Source organism: Galeopterus variegatus, unplaced genomic scaffold, assembly GCF_000696425.1.
Source record: "Galeopterus variegatus unplaced genomic scaffold, G_variegatus-3.0.2 Scaffold165, whole genome shotgun sequence".
In the NCBI taxonomy this organism is placed as follows: domain Eukaryota; kingdom Metazoa; phylum Chordata; class Mammalia; order Dermoptera; family Cynocephalidae; genus Galeopterus; species Galeopterus variegatus.
The window spans coordinates 224,248-240,907 of NW_007726276.1; the positions used below are offsets into that span (position 1 = coordinate 224,248).

The 16,660-nt window shown below is 33.3% G+C and overlaps 1 protein-coding gene across 2 annotated transcripts in view; it reads left to right on the forward strand.

The window, feature by feature from the left end:
- Nucleotides 1-16,660, forward strand: part of DIAPH3 (diaphanous-related formin 3) — a 428,227-nt gene that overhangs the window by 195,297 nt on the left and 216,270 nt on the right. For both annotated transcript variants that reach the window (XM_008594695.1, XM_008594703.1), the window contains one exon: nucleotides 14,555-14,684. In XM_008594695.1, coding sequence (XP_008592917.1) covers nucleotides 14,555-14,684 — 130 coding nt within the window. The remainder of the gene's footprint in view (nucleotides 1-14,554; nucleotides 14,685-16,660) is intronic.

The window sequence follows — 16,660 nt, forward strand, 5'->3', positions numbered from 1 at the left end:
TGCAAATCCAACTGAAGGATTTTGTTTAATACCAAAATTATATCATAAACCTATGCTTTCTCAAAGCAGTAAAATGGAACATCAAAATGTTATTTAAATTTAATAGTTATTCAGTTACCTACATATCATGGTATATATATTGAGTATTGCTTAAGATTACCATTAAAATTTTTTACCTTTAACTATTTAAATATTTCTCTGCATTGTTTTTGTAACCAGACTCAAAGGAGAGAAAAACGAGTCTGCTTTTTATAAAGGGGAAATGATTATATTAATAATAAACATTCCTCAGATGTCATTGATGATTTTGAAATGTTTCTATCTAAATATAATTTTAGAGGATATGAAAATGGAGTAAGTTGAGAGATTTTTTTTTTCTCCTGGATCTTTCACAGGTTGAATTTCCTTACAGCAAATATATTCGGTGTCTCATATAACAGAGCTCTTTCCTGAGGAGTGGGCCATAGTAATAGTGCTTTATTGATCTGCTTACAACAAATTCTTCTCAGTTACTCATCACAAAAAAAGCTTTCTCTTGTTCTTGACTTTGTAACATCTAAATGCCCTGATTAAGGAATTTGATTATTGCTATTGTCAGTTATGTAGGGAAGATGAAAAACAAGTTCACCTTTAGCCTCTTGTTCTTGACTTTGTAACATCTAAATGCCCTGATTAAGGAATTTGATTATTGCTATTGCCAGTTATGTAGGGAAGATGAAAAACAAGTTCACCTTTAGCTGTGGGTTTATTGAATAGTTAATCTCTTGGTCCATTCATGAATTTTCTTCCATAATTTTCCTTCCCCAAACCTCCCATTGGTATCAATGCCTTTATGTGCTTTTGCCATGTCCCATCTCCATTCTTTTATTTTCTTCTCTTTGTTTTCTTAGGCTGCCACAGTTTAGATCCCTAGCATGAGGGATACAGTTCCTAAAACATGTCTTGAAAACTTTGCACATTCATTGGGTGATTCTCAGGGTGAAATCGTGTGCCAGATGCTTTACCCAATCATCTCTTTGATGTTTGTGATTAATATTTAACTGGTGGGCATGGAACCAATATTTTTCACATATAAACCATTAATAATGATTAAGTGCTTTAATGGGGCTGTATATAAAAAGTTATGGCTGCAGAGAGAGTTAAAACAGAGAGGCTAGCTCAGCTATGAGAGAGCAGTTAAGTATTCAGAGAGGAACAGGAATTTGAGCTGGGTCTTGAAAGATTAGTAGATAGTCTATGAAAGAAAAAGGCATTCTAAGTCAGAGTCACAGTTTGCATGAAGGATGGATGATAGAATGGCATGTGCCAGTACACTGAGTGGTCCAGTACCTTTGGAGACTAGATGGGAGAGGGTGGGCGACATTGGACTACAATGATAAATTGGTCTAGATGTGACAGGCCTTGAGTGTCATGCCTAGTGTTGGAGATTTTATGGAGACATGTTAGTTCTGTAAGGCAAGTAATGTGATCATATGTTTTGTAGGAAGATAATTCTATGGAATGAGGTTCCACTGTTTAGCACTATTGCCATTAAGCATATGTAGCTATTTAAGTTTAAATTAATTAGAATTTAAATAAAATTAAAATGTTAGTTCCTCAGTCACACTTACCACTCTTCAAGTGCTCAGTGTCCGTACATGTTGGCAGCATAGATATAGCAGATTTCCATCATTGCAGAAAGTTCTATTGGGCAGTGCTGGGTTAGAGGGTTATAGTCGGGAGACATTCAGTGATTGGCTGACATGTAGTGTATGACCTAGGGGAGTGACAGAGGAAATTAAACTGTGAAGATACATAAGGCAGATAGTGTGAGAGGTGGAGAAGAGGGGAGGTGGAAGAAAAATCCCAGGTTTCTAGCTTTCCAAAGGATGGGAGCTATTGCTACTGACAAGATTGAAGTGATTGCTCAAAAGGGAATGAGTTTAGGGATTTTCTTGTTGTTTCCCTCTTCTCATTTACCTCAGTATCTTGAAGATCATTTGATTGAAGCTGCCTTGTTTGGTTATTTAGCAAATATTTGAGTGTCTGCTATGTAACTGTCACTGTTCCTTGGAATGATGTAGTTCTAAGCTAAGGTAGTGACAGAGGGGTTTGAGGTAGAATAGTAGAGAGGATGGAAGGAAGTGTACAGATTCAAGAACACCCGTGGGAATTGTCAGGTCATGGTGGTTATGAATTTGGAAGCTCAAGAAGAAGGAGGCAAGCAAGACTGCCAGGTTCAGGTTTTCCCTGAGAAGGGAAGCAAAAGAAGGAAAACAGAGGATGAGGAGCAAGGTGGGGGAGAAATTAAATCCACACTTGCAAATTTACTGGGGTAAATTTCCTATTGTAAAGTGCCTGTTCCTCTTTAGGTTTTGCATCCCAGAAGTATAGTCGACTTACAGAAGGTTGGCTTCATGCCTTCTCTGAGGAGAGCTGTTGACAGATGAGGTCTGATTAATGAGGTAGAAGAGCCTAATACAGTGATTGGTATATATTAAATACTCAATAAATAGCTGCTGAATGAATGAAACTTGTTGCAATAGACATAACGTAGTGTTTCATGTTTATTTCGTAGTTGAAAATAGACATCCTTCTATTGAGATACAATCACTGATGCATAGTAATTTTAAAATCTTTTACGAATGCAATGCATGCTGTTTTATTTTACTACAGTTAGTCTGCAAACCAGTTAATCTGTCTCCAGGTAAAGAGTTGACTGCATTTTCATGCAATGATACAGGGTATTTTGATCATCCATCCTAGGAGCCTTCTGTTGTCCAAAAAACAAAATAAATACTACAACTTCATATTTTTTATTAGCCTACATGTCAAGTTGAAAGCATATATTGAACAAGATGATGTCTCATCATGTTTGTTATCAGAAGTAGTAGCTTGATCTTTGACAATTGTGATTGAATTTTCACACTGAGTATAAAGCATTTGGTTTGATCATAAGCCCCCGCACAAGAACTTCATATTTATTTGACAGTAGAAAGACAAGGAAATATTTTAAGCTGTTAAAACATGCTGGGTAATTATATGACATTTAACATTCTGTATCAAAAATCCTTACTTTTAAATGTCCTTTATAAATTTAGTTCAAGTATGAAAAATGAGTTAAAATTCATATTAAATTATTAATTTTGCAATGTTTAGAAATAAGTACATGAATCTTGAATACCACACACATTTTAGTTTAATTTTAGGAGCTGTATTATATCTTTGTATATATTTGTAATCAGTATGTCCAACTATAATATCTCTGAGTTCAGAGAGAAAAGGTTTGTTTGCTTTCATATATCCCAGACATTTGATGTTGCATATGACAAGTAAATAAAAAAGTAAAATATGAGATATAAGCTAAACACAAACTAGAATCTGTTAAGATTTAAATAAAAATGAAAGTTGATTCATATGTGAGGGGCTTTATGGTGGTTGAAATGAAGTATAAACATTTTTGTGGAACTTGAGCTAAAGATAATATTTTCTCTGATTAGCTTAAGTTGAACTTCACAAGAACCTTTGCATGTATATCTTTATAAAAGGAAAATGTGGTGTTACGTAGTTCTTATAAAAAAAGGAAAGAATCACTTTCATAAGGATCTTTCTTTTAGAACTCCCCCTCCTGCCTCTGTGTATTCAGGGCCTCTTAAGGGCCTGGCACTTCCTGAGACCCTCAAGGTAAGATACAAATTTACTCATTAGTCACAGTAATGCTAATCCTAGTTTAGGTAAAATGGTGTAAGTACATTGCTTTCAGATGGCTTGGCATTTAAAAGGATAAACCCTAGGATTATATGGAAAAATGGAGGACTGCTTGTCATTCATAAAATCCTCCAAAGATATTACTAGGCTTTAGATAAAAATTGGATAATAAAATTTTGAGATTATATTCTTATTGAGGGGACTTGCCATTGATAGAAATTCATATCCTTAGAAATCCAAGCAGCAGATGGTAGGTTCTGACCAAAATGTTTACCTGGAAAAATTTGAACATGGTTAGTGTTAAGAGTATTTCTCCAAGAGAACCTATTGGTAGGTCCATGATATTTTTTTTTCAAGTAGATCAGAATTCTAGCTAAAGAAAGAATTGACACAACCTTCAAAGTTCATCACCATATTAAAATATATGAGGTAATCTCGATTTGTGAATTTGAGAAGCAGTTGTTACCAATCCACATACAATGGCTATAACGTGTTTAGTAATGTTTGCTAATGTCTAATGAGATGTGTGATTTCTGAATAAGTCATCCTGATCAATACAACAGGATGATGTAGCTTTTTGTTCTAGGTAATTAAATAAACTGACTTTCCATATTGGGATAATAGATACAAATTTTGGAGGAGTTTACCAACTTTAATAACTAATTTTATCACTATTTATTCTAAATTATTATTTAGGAAAATTGCAAAAACAACTATTGATTCCATTTTAAATTAATCTTTATTAATCACTTTGTAGGAAGCTTTCTATTCTCTATGGCAGTAGATCATTTAATGAGTACATCTCAATGTTGAGGTCATCAAAGGACACGTAGTAATGGAGCTGTAGGGGTTGGGAGTAAGGTGTGAAGAGGGATGGGGGTGGCAGACAAGAATGATTTTTGTCTAAGTTCTCTCTTATAGTGCCTGAATTTTTTTTTTATCTGATCTGCATATTCCTTTTTAAAAACAGGCTGACCAGAAAAAAGTAGAATAATTTCACCAAAGCTGTGATGTGGATGATTTTTTAAAAAACAAAAAGCATCGAATTTCCGTTTTCTTTAATGTCTTCACTATCCCTAGTGAGTGACTTTTTGAAATTGTGAATGGTGCTTCCTTGGATGACATTGATTTGCAGCCTGGAGTTCCCTTTAAGAAATACTGATGCCTGAGCCCCATACCAATTGAATTAACTCAGAATGTATGGATATGAATCCTGATTAGTGGCATTTTGCAAAGCGCTCCCCAGTTGATTCTAAAGCTCAATTTGAACTGAGAATCACTTTTATCTGTCTTCCCTATTTACCTATCATGGAATGGAAAATCCCTCATTGGTGGTCTGGAACCAAAAAACAAACATAAAAAAATGAAAACAAACCAACACAAAAACAATAACAAAAAGGAAACAACTTTACTTCTTCACTTATGAATGAGCTGTGAAAATATTTCCAAAAATTGCTGCTTTTCTTTCATGGCAAGCCGAACACTATTCAGAAAATGAAGACTTTGAAAAGAAGTGTGAATTTCAGGCATGTAGCAGAACTGAAATAAGTTGAAGGCCAGGTCCTGAGTTATTTTGCAAGTCTCTACCTTGTACAGGTAGATTTTCGGTGGTTATAAAAGCATGAGACAATGCCTCTGCCTGTTACAGGCAGTTTGTATTTTGCTTACCTGTTACAGTCACACAGGTTAATATTGTAAATCGTTTCTGTGAAATTTTGATCCTCATGTATCACTTTTTTCTTTACTATGTGAAGTTGTTTTTCAGAAAGATCTCTGCCAACAAATCCATTGTTGCATTTGCATTCAGTATGTGTTTTAGAGGGATTTTTATTCTTTATCAGACTGGCAAAATCATACCACTAAGTTTTGGCACCCTTTGAAAGTAAAGAAGTTATGGGCCAAAGACTTGCAAATAGCAAATGCCATTCTTATTTTACACGCAGCCAATTAAATTACAGAAATACTGACTTTCAAAGCAATGTGAAACTATTTAGAATGCTTAACCTACATTGAGTCATTCATCAACACATTTAATCTGTAGAGTTTTCCAAAAAGTATTTAATTGGCTTTAGTAAGTAGTATTTTTTGTTAAATTCTTTTCATGTCATTAAAAAAAAATTCTCATTACGCATTATAAATTAGAATTACTCTTTTAATAGAATTATAAAGGGGCAGCTTTGCTCAGGCACAGCCAATACACTTCCTGTGTGCTGTCATCTCACTGCGTCGTGGCAAGTGTTGCTACTCTGTCAGATTCTTTCCCCCAAACACCCAGTCTTGGAAATCTCCTGAACACCATGCTTATAGACAGCTACAACCCATCAGAGGTAGCACCCGAGATGAATCTTGCTTACCATCCCTGGTTTAGTTCAGTTTCCTCTTTTTATACATTTTATAAATGAAAAACGAAAAATTAAAGGAATAAGATGCTCTGTTTCTGATACTTTAGGAAGCTTATTGTATGCCTATCGTTTATCGAGGGTCTCCATTGTTTCTACACTTTTAGGATCAGAGGCAAACATGCAACATTATTATCCATACAGTAATACTGAGCCAACAGTATTTATGAATATTTGGTCTTGCGGGACAGGGGAATGAATGATAATGAAATAGGTGCAAAGGTAACTTTGAACTATGGTTTCAGCATTGGGCAGTACATATTAAATCCATTAGCACCCCAACAACCTCTGAAAACACCACTTGAGATATATGAGGTATGGTTTTTTGTTAAGTCCTTTAGATATAAAGTTCAGAAGTTCCTGTATTTCTGTTTAAAAACAAAAACATTTAATTTAAAATTAATGAGTTTGATCCACTTTAATATAAGTGGATACCCAAAATAAAAATGTAATTTATCAAAATTTGTTGAATGCATTAAAAGCAATGCTTACAGTGAAACTTATAGTATTTAATGCATACATTAGAAATGGAAAAAGATCTAAAATCAATTAAGCTGTCACCTTAGGAAGCAAAGAAAAGAAGAGCAAATGAAATCTGAAGTAAGCAAAGCAACAAAATTATATTAGAGCATATATTGATGAAATTGAAAACAGAAAATTAATAGAGAAAATCAACAAAACCAAAATCTGATTCTTTAAAAAGATTAATAACATTGATAAACCTCTTGCCAAACTAACCAAGGAAAAAAAAGTGAGAAGATATAAATTACCCATATCAAAAATGAAAGAGGGATCATCATCACTGATCCCATGGACATTACAAGAATAATAAATACTCTGAACATCTCTAAGCCCACAAGTCTGATAACCTGGATGAAATGGACCTTGACAGACACAACTACTAAAACACAAAAAGAAATGAATAATCTGAATAGGCCTGTATCTATTAAAATAATTGAATCAGTAATTAATAACCTTTTAAAGCATAAAGAACAAGGCCCAGATGGTTTCACCAGTAAATTTAGAGAAGAAATAATACCAATTCTCTACAATCTGTTTGAGTAAATAGGAGAGGGAACGCTTTCTGGCTCATTATCTGAGGCCAGGCAGTAGAAGAGAATAGAGAGCCCCAAAACGCAGACGTACGTAAATATGGTCAACTGATCCTTGATAAAGCTAATTCAATGAAGAATAATCTTTTAAAGAAAAGATGCTTTAACAACTGACAATTGACATACAAAAAAAAAATATTGACACAAACATCATATCTTTCACAAAAACTCACTCAAAATGTGCTGTTAATAATAGGGAAATTTGTTAATATGGCCTAAATGTTAATAATAGGGGAATTTGTGCGTATGGAGGGAAAGGTATGTGGGAATTCTATTTTCTGCTCATTTTTTCTGTAAAGCTAAATCTCTAAAAATTAAGGTGTTAATTTTTTTAAAAATTAAAGGTTAAAAAAGCCTTTAATTTAAAATTAATGTGTTTGATCCATTTATATTAATAATCTAAATATGTTTGCTTTCTAAGCATTTACTCCAGTTTATATTAATCATTCCTATGAAAAAATTTTACTATTAGATTAAGAAATCAGTGCTTTCAGATAACATTTAGTTACATTGCTTTGGTTGGACAATACTAGACTCTAGTGTATTTTGTGAAACCACCTCAATCAAGTATATAAAAAAAAAACTTGGCATATATTACTGAATTGTTTTCCTAGAGGATTTTACTAATTTGCATATGCCTATAGCCGTCTATAAAAGTGCCAGCCTCATTGCAACCCTGTCATGATTAGGCATTCTTGGTTAGAGGGGACTGATTTAGTTGGTGAAAAGTATAATGTATTTTTTGATATCTTTGATCATCAAAGAGCTTAGCATTTTTCTACATATTTTTATTCTAATTGTTTCTTCCTTTGTGAATTGTTTATTCTAGTTCTTTTCCTACTTGTCTTGTGAATGTAATGTTTTCTAATCTCTAAATATTAAAAGGAATTGATAAATAGTCCTTTTTGTAAAGAACATTGAGCTGTTTAATTCTTTTTCTAATAAGGAGACAGTATAAATAAACAACATTTAATAATACAGAAGACAATATAATAAGCTAAACTTTTACTAAAATGCAAAAATGCTTTTCATATAGAAGTTTCTATGCTCAAGAATAATTCAAGAGAAAAATGTTAAAAATATAATTTAGAGAAAATGTTTCTGTGGGGATATAGTAGAAACCAGTTTATTATAATTATAGAAGTACATGTTATTTAAAGCATTTTCTTGTTCGTTAAATGTTTCAACTCTCATTATTTTAAAATGAAAATTAAGCAATAAATATAAATTTTTTTTATATGAGTACCATAAATTATCTAATGTCTATTTTACCTACTATCTAATTCATCTAATAATAATTGATCTCTATCTTTAAAATCATACCGAAAGTTTTATTATAGGTATTAATGGTTATGGCCGTGTCATAAGCATTTGGTTTTATTTATTTCAAGATTTTTATTGCCATTCATACTGGAGGGATACCCAATTTTTAAAAAAACTTTAATCAGAACGGTGATTATTTTTAAAAATATATATATGTATGTATATAACCTACCTATCAGAAAACATTATTCATTCAATAATGGTGGTTGGTTGCACTAGTGAATTTGTACGAGCACACTGATTTTTTGTGGTTCCTATCTGAGCAAATATGATATAGTTTTTGTCAGTACATATTCACATACCCATTTTCATGTGGATACCTTTAACTTATTTTTACAGATGCTACTTCAAGCGCATACATGATCCACTTTCTTCTACAAAGGATTTCAGATGGGATATGATGTCATTCAAATACACTTAAATAATTCCGTTGAAAGTTAAACTTTATAGATATGTTTTCCTCCAACCATATGTGTAATATTTTGTCAGCAGTAATCTCTTAGAAGTATATAAAGACTTGGGTTTTGGGTGATATGATTCAGGTAGCATTTTATTCATTTTATAGACAAAACAATGGAAAGAATGTCATCCTCTTAGAGCAAGAAATAACCTCAGATGAGAGGGTGTCTGTTTTTAGAGACTTTTCAGGCTAGAATTAGAAGGTTACAGAGTTTTAGTTTTTTTTTTTTTTTTTTTTGGCGGCTGGCCGGTGTGGGGATCTGAACTCCTGACCTTGGTGGTATAACAGTACACTCTAACCAACTGAGCTAACCGGCCAGCCAGCTTTAGTATTTTTAAGTTGCATTAATGCTCTTTTGTGTCATACTACCATTTCTGTCCACTGTGTTTTTCAGAATTTTGTTTCTTTTGGCAATTAACGATAAGTTAGACTAAGTAAAGATTTTTGTAGAGGAACTGTATTTTATTTGGTTAAGAGCTTTGTGTTCCCACTGACATGGGATCAAGTCTTGGTTCTACTGGGTGGTTTTCTGAGATAAGCTACATGATGTCTCTAAATCTCTATTTTCTCCTCTTAACAATGATTTAATGCTAGTTCCTTCCTCATGAAGAAAGATGGTGTGTGTTTTATGCACTTAACATGTGTTTTATTATTTGGCTAGTCTATCTCTCGTAGTAAGTGCCAAACAAATAAGAATTGCTGCTGTCATCTTCAGCATTGTACTTCACTGACTGAGGTCTTCTAGAATGCTCATGAGACCACTACATGATTCTCAGAATTTTGTCATGTAGCTGGTGTTCTCCAGTATCTACAATATCTAAAAAGCTGTTTTGATACACACTTAGATTATAGGAACATCATAATGAGCAGGAGAGTTACTAATTTGACAGTAGTATTCTTACAATATAAGTGCCTTTATTCAAAGAGTAAGAGATTATAGTTCTTTGGATTCTGAAGATCATCAAGAAGAAATTCAGTTTTTAAGAATTTTTTTCCTTGTGACTAAACAATGGAATATCTCTAAATGTCGTTGAAATTTGTGCTCAATACCTTAAAAATATTCCAAAACCTTGCATTGTAGCTACAAAGGAATTTTACTCCAAACTGACAACTAGGCCATGATTTATTAGAGAATCTGCTTTTAACATTATTTTGTCTGGAATGAACAGAGTGGTAGAAGAAACTCCATCCGTCTTTTTGTTTATTTGATATTTGTGCCACATTAAATGTACCTTAAAGAAACAATACACAAATAAGAACTTCTTTTTAACAGTGATGAGCACTCAGCAGTAAGATAAATCTCTTGACAGTGATACAAAGGGAATCCTGTCAAGCAATGTCTTAAAATTTAAATAAAACCTATTTTTTAATCAGAACAGTTTTTAAAGCAAATATTTTAGCTTCATTTTCTTTCTGAGAGTTAGCATTACAAAGTGTGCTTAAGTTGTTCTTCATCTTCAACAAAATTAGTATTCCCTCTCCAGTTTTACTTGTTCTAGCTCAATCACTGATTATGAAATGAATGATTAGCAGAAGTAGAAAGTACCTTTTTTAGTTGTTAATGTTTATCAAAGAAATTAAAAAATATTGAGCAAATAGATATAGACCTTGATAAATACATTTTGTTGTGCTTTCATGCTTTTGGAAGGCTTACTTTTTAAAAATTATTTGGGGGAAGGAGGAAAGGAATAGAGTAATTGAGGCAGGATGAATACTTAGGCAGCATTGTGAAATTTTTCCTGAGAATGTGAGAACATGAATGAAGAATCTCTGCTCTGCAGTTTAGATTTGCATAGTAGTTTGTGAATGAGATTTCATGCATTGTCAACAAAATGCTTCTTAACTCACTCATTATTTATTAGGCTTACTTTCAAATTTATTTTTTTAGAAGTTTGGGTGACTTTTTTGTTTCACAATTATTGAATACAGATTTTGGAAGGATGGAAGAATTGTACTTGTATTTCTTATTGAGTGAGTATATTTTTTAATATTAGAGTGTTATCAATATGCCGCATACTAATCAGTTGACGTTTTCAGTAGGACAATCCATGATAGCATCCTCTGCCCTAAATTAGTGTTTAGCTTCATAATAGTCTCTGAATGACTGGAATCTGTGTTTGACCTGAGTACTTAACCTTTATTAAGCTGGTAGATGGAGTACTGTGTTCTAGAATTCTAATCTGAATTCTTACTGCTCATGTATAAAGATCAAGGTTGAACCAGCTCGTTGTTGTTCCATCATAGAGATTATTAATATTAATCCTGGCAGTTGCTGGTTGTTTAGCTGCATCTAAAGACAAATACTACTGGAAAATTCTTTCCAGTCTTTACAAATTATAGAAGTAGATGATGTTTGTCTTAATGAATATTCCATACAGGCTGTTGATCAAGTTTCTCATGAGCATAGTAAGGAATGGTGTGGACTGGTTACTGGGAGAGTCCATGCAGGCACAGTGCTCCGCAAGTCGTCAGCGCTGTGAAAGTGGTGGGGAAGAATAGAGGAGCTTCACTGCTAGGGTCTTTTTAACAAAACTGAAGACAGCTTTTATGCTGACTCTTGGTCTTACAAGAGAAAACTATTATATTTGTGCAAGTTTGCTGCTTTCATGCTGGCCTTATCTTTTTAAGATGATAGTAGAGTATGAATGAAATTATAGAGTAGTAAGGAAACTTTCACAAATTGGATTAACATTCTCAGGTTTATTTGTTAAAAACTGAAACCCATAGAAAGAGTCCAACTGAATCAAGTGTGCAGAAATAACTTATGAACTGAGATTATAAGTAGGTTTCTTCATTTTTATTCTAGTTCTTTTTTAAAATTAGGTTTCACTATGCTAACACTTAGGTCTACTATAATGTATACTTATTATTTTTGGAGTAAAAAGTGAATTTAGAGTTTCCTTTCCAAGTTCAGTTCCATTTTCTTATTTTACATGTATAAAAACTAACATACAGTAACTTGCACAAGGACACGAGCTAGTTCAGGGCATGTTTTAGCATTACCAGGTCATCTACATGTTACTGGAAATTTGTCCAGCTGGTAAGGGAGTCATTTTATTGAAATGTACTCTTTTAAAACACTCAACTGGGTGAAATCTATGTTCCTTTTTAACAAGGTATCTAGTAATGAACTAAGTGTTCTTATTCAGTCTGTTTTTTAAAGTGCCAGGAACCATTCTTTGAGTTGCATGTTGAGTAGGTCAGTATAGTATTTGAGCTTATTACATGTGTAATTGTGTGAAAGGCTGTCTAGGTGGGTAGCTCAGTGTTTCCAGAGCTATGATAGTTTTTGCATCAATAAGCGCTGAGTATGTTAATATGTATGATAACAATCTCTCTCATTCTTACTCTGATATATATGTTTTTCTGATAGTGATATAATATTTAGTGATGTAGAATTTTTTTTTTAAATTGCAGATTGCACCGTGAGTGTGTGTGTGTGTGTGTGTGTGTGTGTGTGCGCGTACATCCGTAGGAAGGGTATTTTGATATGTTCGTGGAAAATGAAATTAAAAGATAATATCAGATTTTCCATGAACTTTTTGAAGAGCCTGTGTGTGTGTGTGTATGAACATATCTGAAAGTGGAAAGTCATTAGAAATGAAGCACATAAATAGGACTGTGCACAATTAAGTATTACAGGAATTTCCAGCTCTAAATTAAATTTTGGTATAAGAAGAGTGATTTTTTTATCTTTTTTATCCTTTATATGGGTATCTGCTCTGAATGATTACTCATGGTAACACCACCAGATTATCTATTAACCCTGTGTTCATGTCACTCCCTCCTCCACCAACACTCCCTCTCTCCGATCACTCCACACAACCCAAGCTAACTCCTATTCATTGCTCAGGTTTTAGCTTAACCACCTCTCACGTGTGATTACATTCCTTGTCTATTTCAGATTAGAATTTGTACCATCCTTGTCTTCTTCTCAAGCCTGTATCCTCCTTTTTTTAGTTCTGCATACCTGTTTGGGCTCATTTGGTCAACTAATTAGCTTTGGGAGAAAGAGCTCAAAACTTAGTGCTCCTAGATCACTTTGCTGCTGTGAAGTCTAACCATGTGTTCTCAACAGGGGCAGTATCATCCTCAAGGATAGAAAGTTGGTTCTTGAAGAAGAAAAAATGTCTTGCTTATCTTACTGGTTTTTACATGTAAAGCACAGATATGCATAAACATAAATGCAGTATACTTGTGGTTTTAAAATTTCATAGTTGCAGACATAGGAAAAAATGCCTAGAAAGCTCCTTAAGGGGCAATAATGGAAAAATGGTTCAGAAACACTCTTCTACATCTACATAAATCTATGTCCTTTCAGGATGTTTTTCACTTGGATATTACTCACAAGCTTCAAACTCACCTCGTCCAAAACTGAAACAATTACCATCTCTGCCCACCCCACCCAAATCTGTTTCTCATGTCTCAATGACATCTCCTGGGTTTCCAGGCCCACTTGGTCCTATTATCTCCATTCCCAGGGCACAATTTCTGTTAAGGCTGCCTTCTTTCCCTGCCTGGGTTATTATCACAGCTTTTTAAATTACTCTTCATGCTTCTGTTATTACCCTTGCTCTAATTTTTTTTTATCTACATTACTTTAGAGGGAGCTTTCTAGAATGTACATCTGATCATTTCTTTTCCATCTTAAAACATTCATTGCTTCAGAATCAAAATTCTATTTCCATTGCATGACATACCTTTCCTTTTATTTTCTGGACTTTTCCACTGCCCCTACTTGCCTTCCCCAACACATACACAGTAGTATTTTGTATTGTCAGTCAGCTTCCCCGAATGTGCCATATTCTTCCTCATCTGTAGCCCTTTTCAAATGCTGCTTCATCTGCCTGGGATGCTGAATTTTGAATTTTCTCTTTCCCTTCCGTAGTCCCATACAGCTTCCTGTCTTCGAAGGTTCAGTTCGGATGTCATGTCCTCCTAGACATACTTTGTCGTTATTTTTACTATACTGCTTACCACACCAGGGCAAATACATATTTTCTTTTCTCCCCCCCCCCCCCCCCACTAAATAGCTTCTTAAGGAAAGACTCTGTTTTATTTGTTGTTGTGTCTCCAGTTCCTATAGTATCTAGTAAGCATTCTATGAATATGTGCCAAATGATAAATGAATGAATGCCCAGGGTTGTTTTAAATACTACTGTTTTATGACTTCCGGGTTATTCTGTTCTCCTAGGAATTTTACCATAATTTTTTCCCCATAAAGCATTGTATACTAGATTGTATTAAACTAATTCTTCTACTGTTTTATGACTTCCGGGTTATTCTGTTCTCCTAGGAATTTTACCATAATTTTTTCCCTATAAAGCATTGTATACTAGATTGTATTAAACTAATTCTTTTTTTTTACAACAAATATTGATGATTTTGATTAAAGAGCAAATAAAAAGTAGCTTTTCAAAAAGTATTTTAAATACCTGTTTTTCAAAAGTTGGAATTAACTGATTTTACAACTCATTTATATCTTTCCTACAAAATACAGTATTAACATTTTTTATGTAGGCAGATTATCAAAATATTTTTGACTCTTTTTTTCCCCCTCTCGTTCTATTTAGCTAAAGGACACGAAATCAGCAGATCAGAAAACAACACTGCTTCATTTTCTGGTAGAAATATGTGAAGAGAAGCACCCTGATATCCTGAATTTTGTGGATGATTTGGAACATTTAGACAAAGCTAGTAAAGGTTTGTGCTTTTGTTAAAAAACGTTTCACTGCTCTTGTCTTCAAAGACAGAAAATAATGCCTTTTATTTGTACATACTTTCTACTTTGTCACAGTGTTCATATTGAATATTTCATTTTAAAAACAGAAAGCTATACGATACTTATGAGTTGTCATGATTAGAGTTATGAGTTTAATTTGGTTGAATAATGAGGGCTTGCATTGAAAAACACTTTGTTCTGCTATTTAAACCTTATGGATGCCTGCTAGTCCCACCCTCTGCTGCTAAACCTCCACTGTGGTTAGAGCCAGGCTCCCTTGACTCAGTGTCATTGACAAGCACTCAGTGACTACTAAGTACCTGGCCCAGAACCAGTGATCAGTATCTTCCTTTTGCCTGAGTTCCAAAACTGTCTCCACTTACCTTGTAGGTGGAGCTTTCTTTCTTTGTCCTAGTAAGCACCAAACTGCCAGATGCCCAAATATCTAACCTAGATCTAGCCCCTACTGTGGGCTTAGATCAGTTTGTAAAGGGTCACAGAATGTATAGGACCTATTATTAATACTTGGCTATAATATGATTTAAATGCGATTTTTTGACCACCATATAAATCTATTTTTCATTTATATCTGACGTTGATTCTGTGGAAACAACTTTACTTGGCTTCAAAAAACAAATTTGTGAGTACATTTTGGAACACAGCTCATTTCAAATGGTGGAGTATCTGTATTCTTTTTATTCTAATTGACTACTAGTTATTCATAATGTCAAATTCTTTTTGTGATCTCTTTATTTTCTTCTTAATACTGGAATTCATCAAATTCAAGGATTTTTTTTCCATATTAGAGTGAATATTCCTTCTTTAGAAAAACCACTTTCATCATTCCCCAACCGTTCAAAATTTTTTGTTCTTTTATAAAATGAGGATTATAGCACTTTATCTGCAAAGAGGCATGTGATTGGATGAGGTGTTCTTGCAAATTTTTTTCTAAGACGTATACTTCTTTGGCGTATGTATTTCATACAGCCTATTGGAAGATAGTTGGAATTAATTAGTCTGGATTTTTAAGACTAAAAATAAGCTTTTTACTTTATTTTTCACTACTAAATCCTAATGTTCTAATGATATTGAATTACTTACTTTGCTCCTGTACTACATTAAAATGTCCTTGGTATAAGAAGAAAATATCTGTGTGTGTGTGTGTGTGTGTGTGTGTGTGTGTACGTATAGATATTTTATTGGAATTTAAGAAGAGAAAATAATCCAAATTATTTTCTTATATTAAAACATGTGAGATAGGGCAAAAGGCCATAGAACTGAATGGGGAAAAACATTTAAAGTAAATTGGTGATATTCAAAATAGCTTTTAAATGATTGGTTCATTGACTCAGGGAAATCGACTTTCCTAAAGTAAGATTTCTGAAATTTCGGAATATTTGAGCAAAAAGGATGGGGGAAAAAAAAATTGAAAATGCATGTTCTTGATGGATGTTAAGTTTGATGAGTAACAGAGTAGTGGATGAAGAAGTGGTACAGAGTGGTACAAAATCTCCTAGAGGGAGCTTTTTTCCTGGGGGAAAAATGGTGGAATAGTTAATAGCTTATATCAACATTAGTAGTTTAATAAGAACTAAAACAGTGCCAGCATTTCCAGACAATGACAGTTTGCATTTCTGACCAGTACACTATTTTTCATACTACTTCTAAAACTAAACAGTAAGCTGGAACATACTTATTTTTTGATGTATTTTTTATTGTAGAATTTATTTTCTAGCAGTTGTAAGTGAGATAAATATTATATATGGTAGATAAATATTTCAAAAACTTCAGTACACTATTTTTCATACTACTTCTAAAACTAAACAGTAAGCTGGAACATACTTATTTTTGATGTATTTTTTATTGTAGAATTTATTTTCTAGCAGTTGTAAGTGAGATAAATATTATATATGGTAGATAAATATTTCAAAAACTTATTTGATTATATTTAAAATTC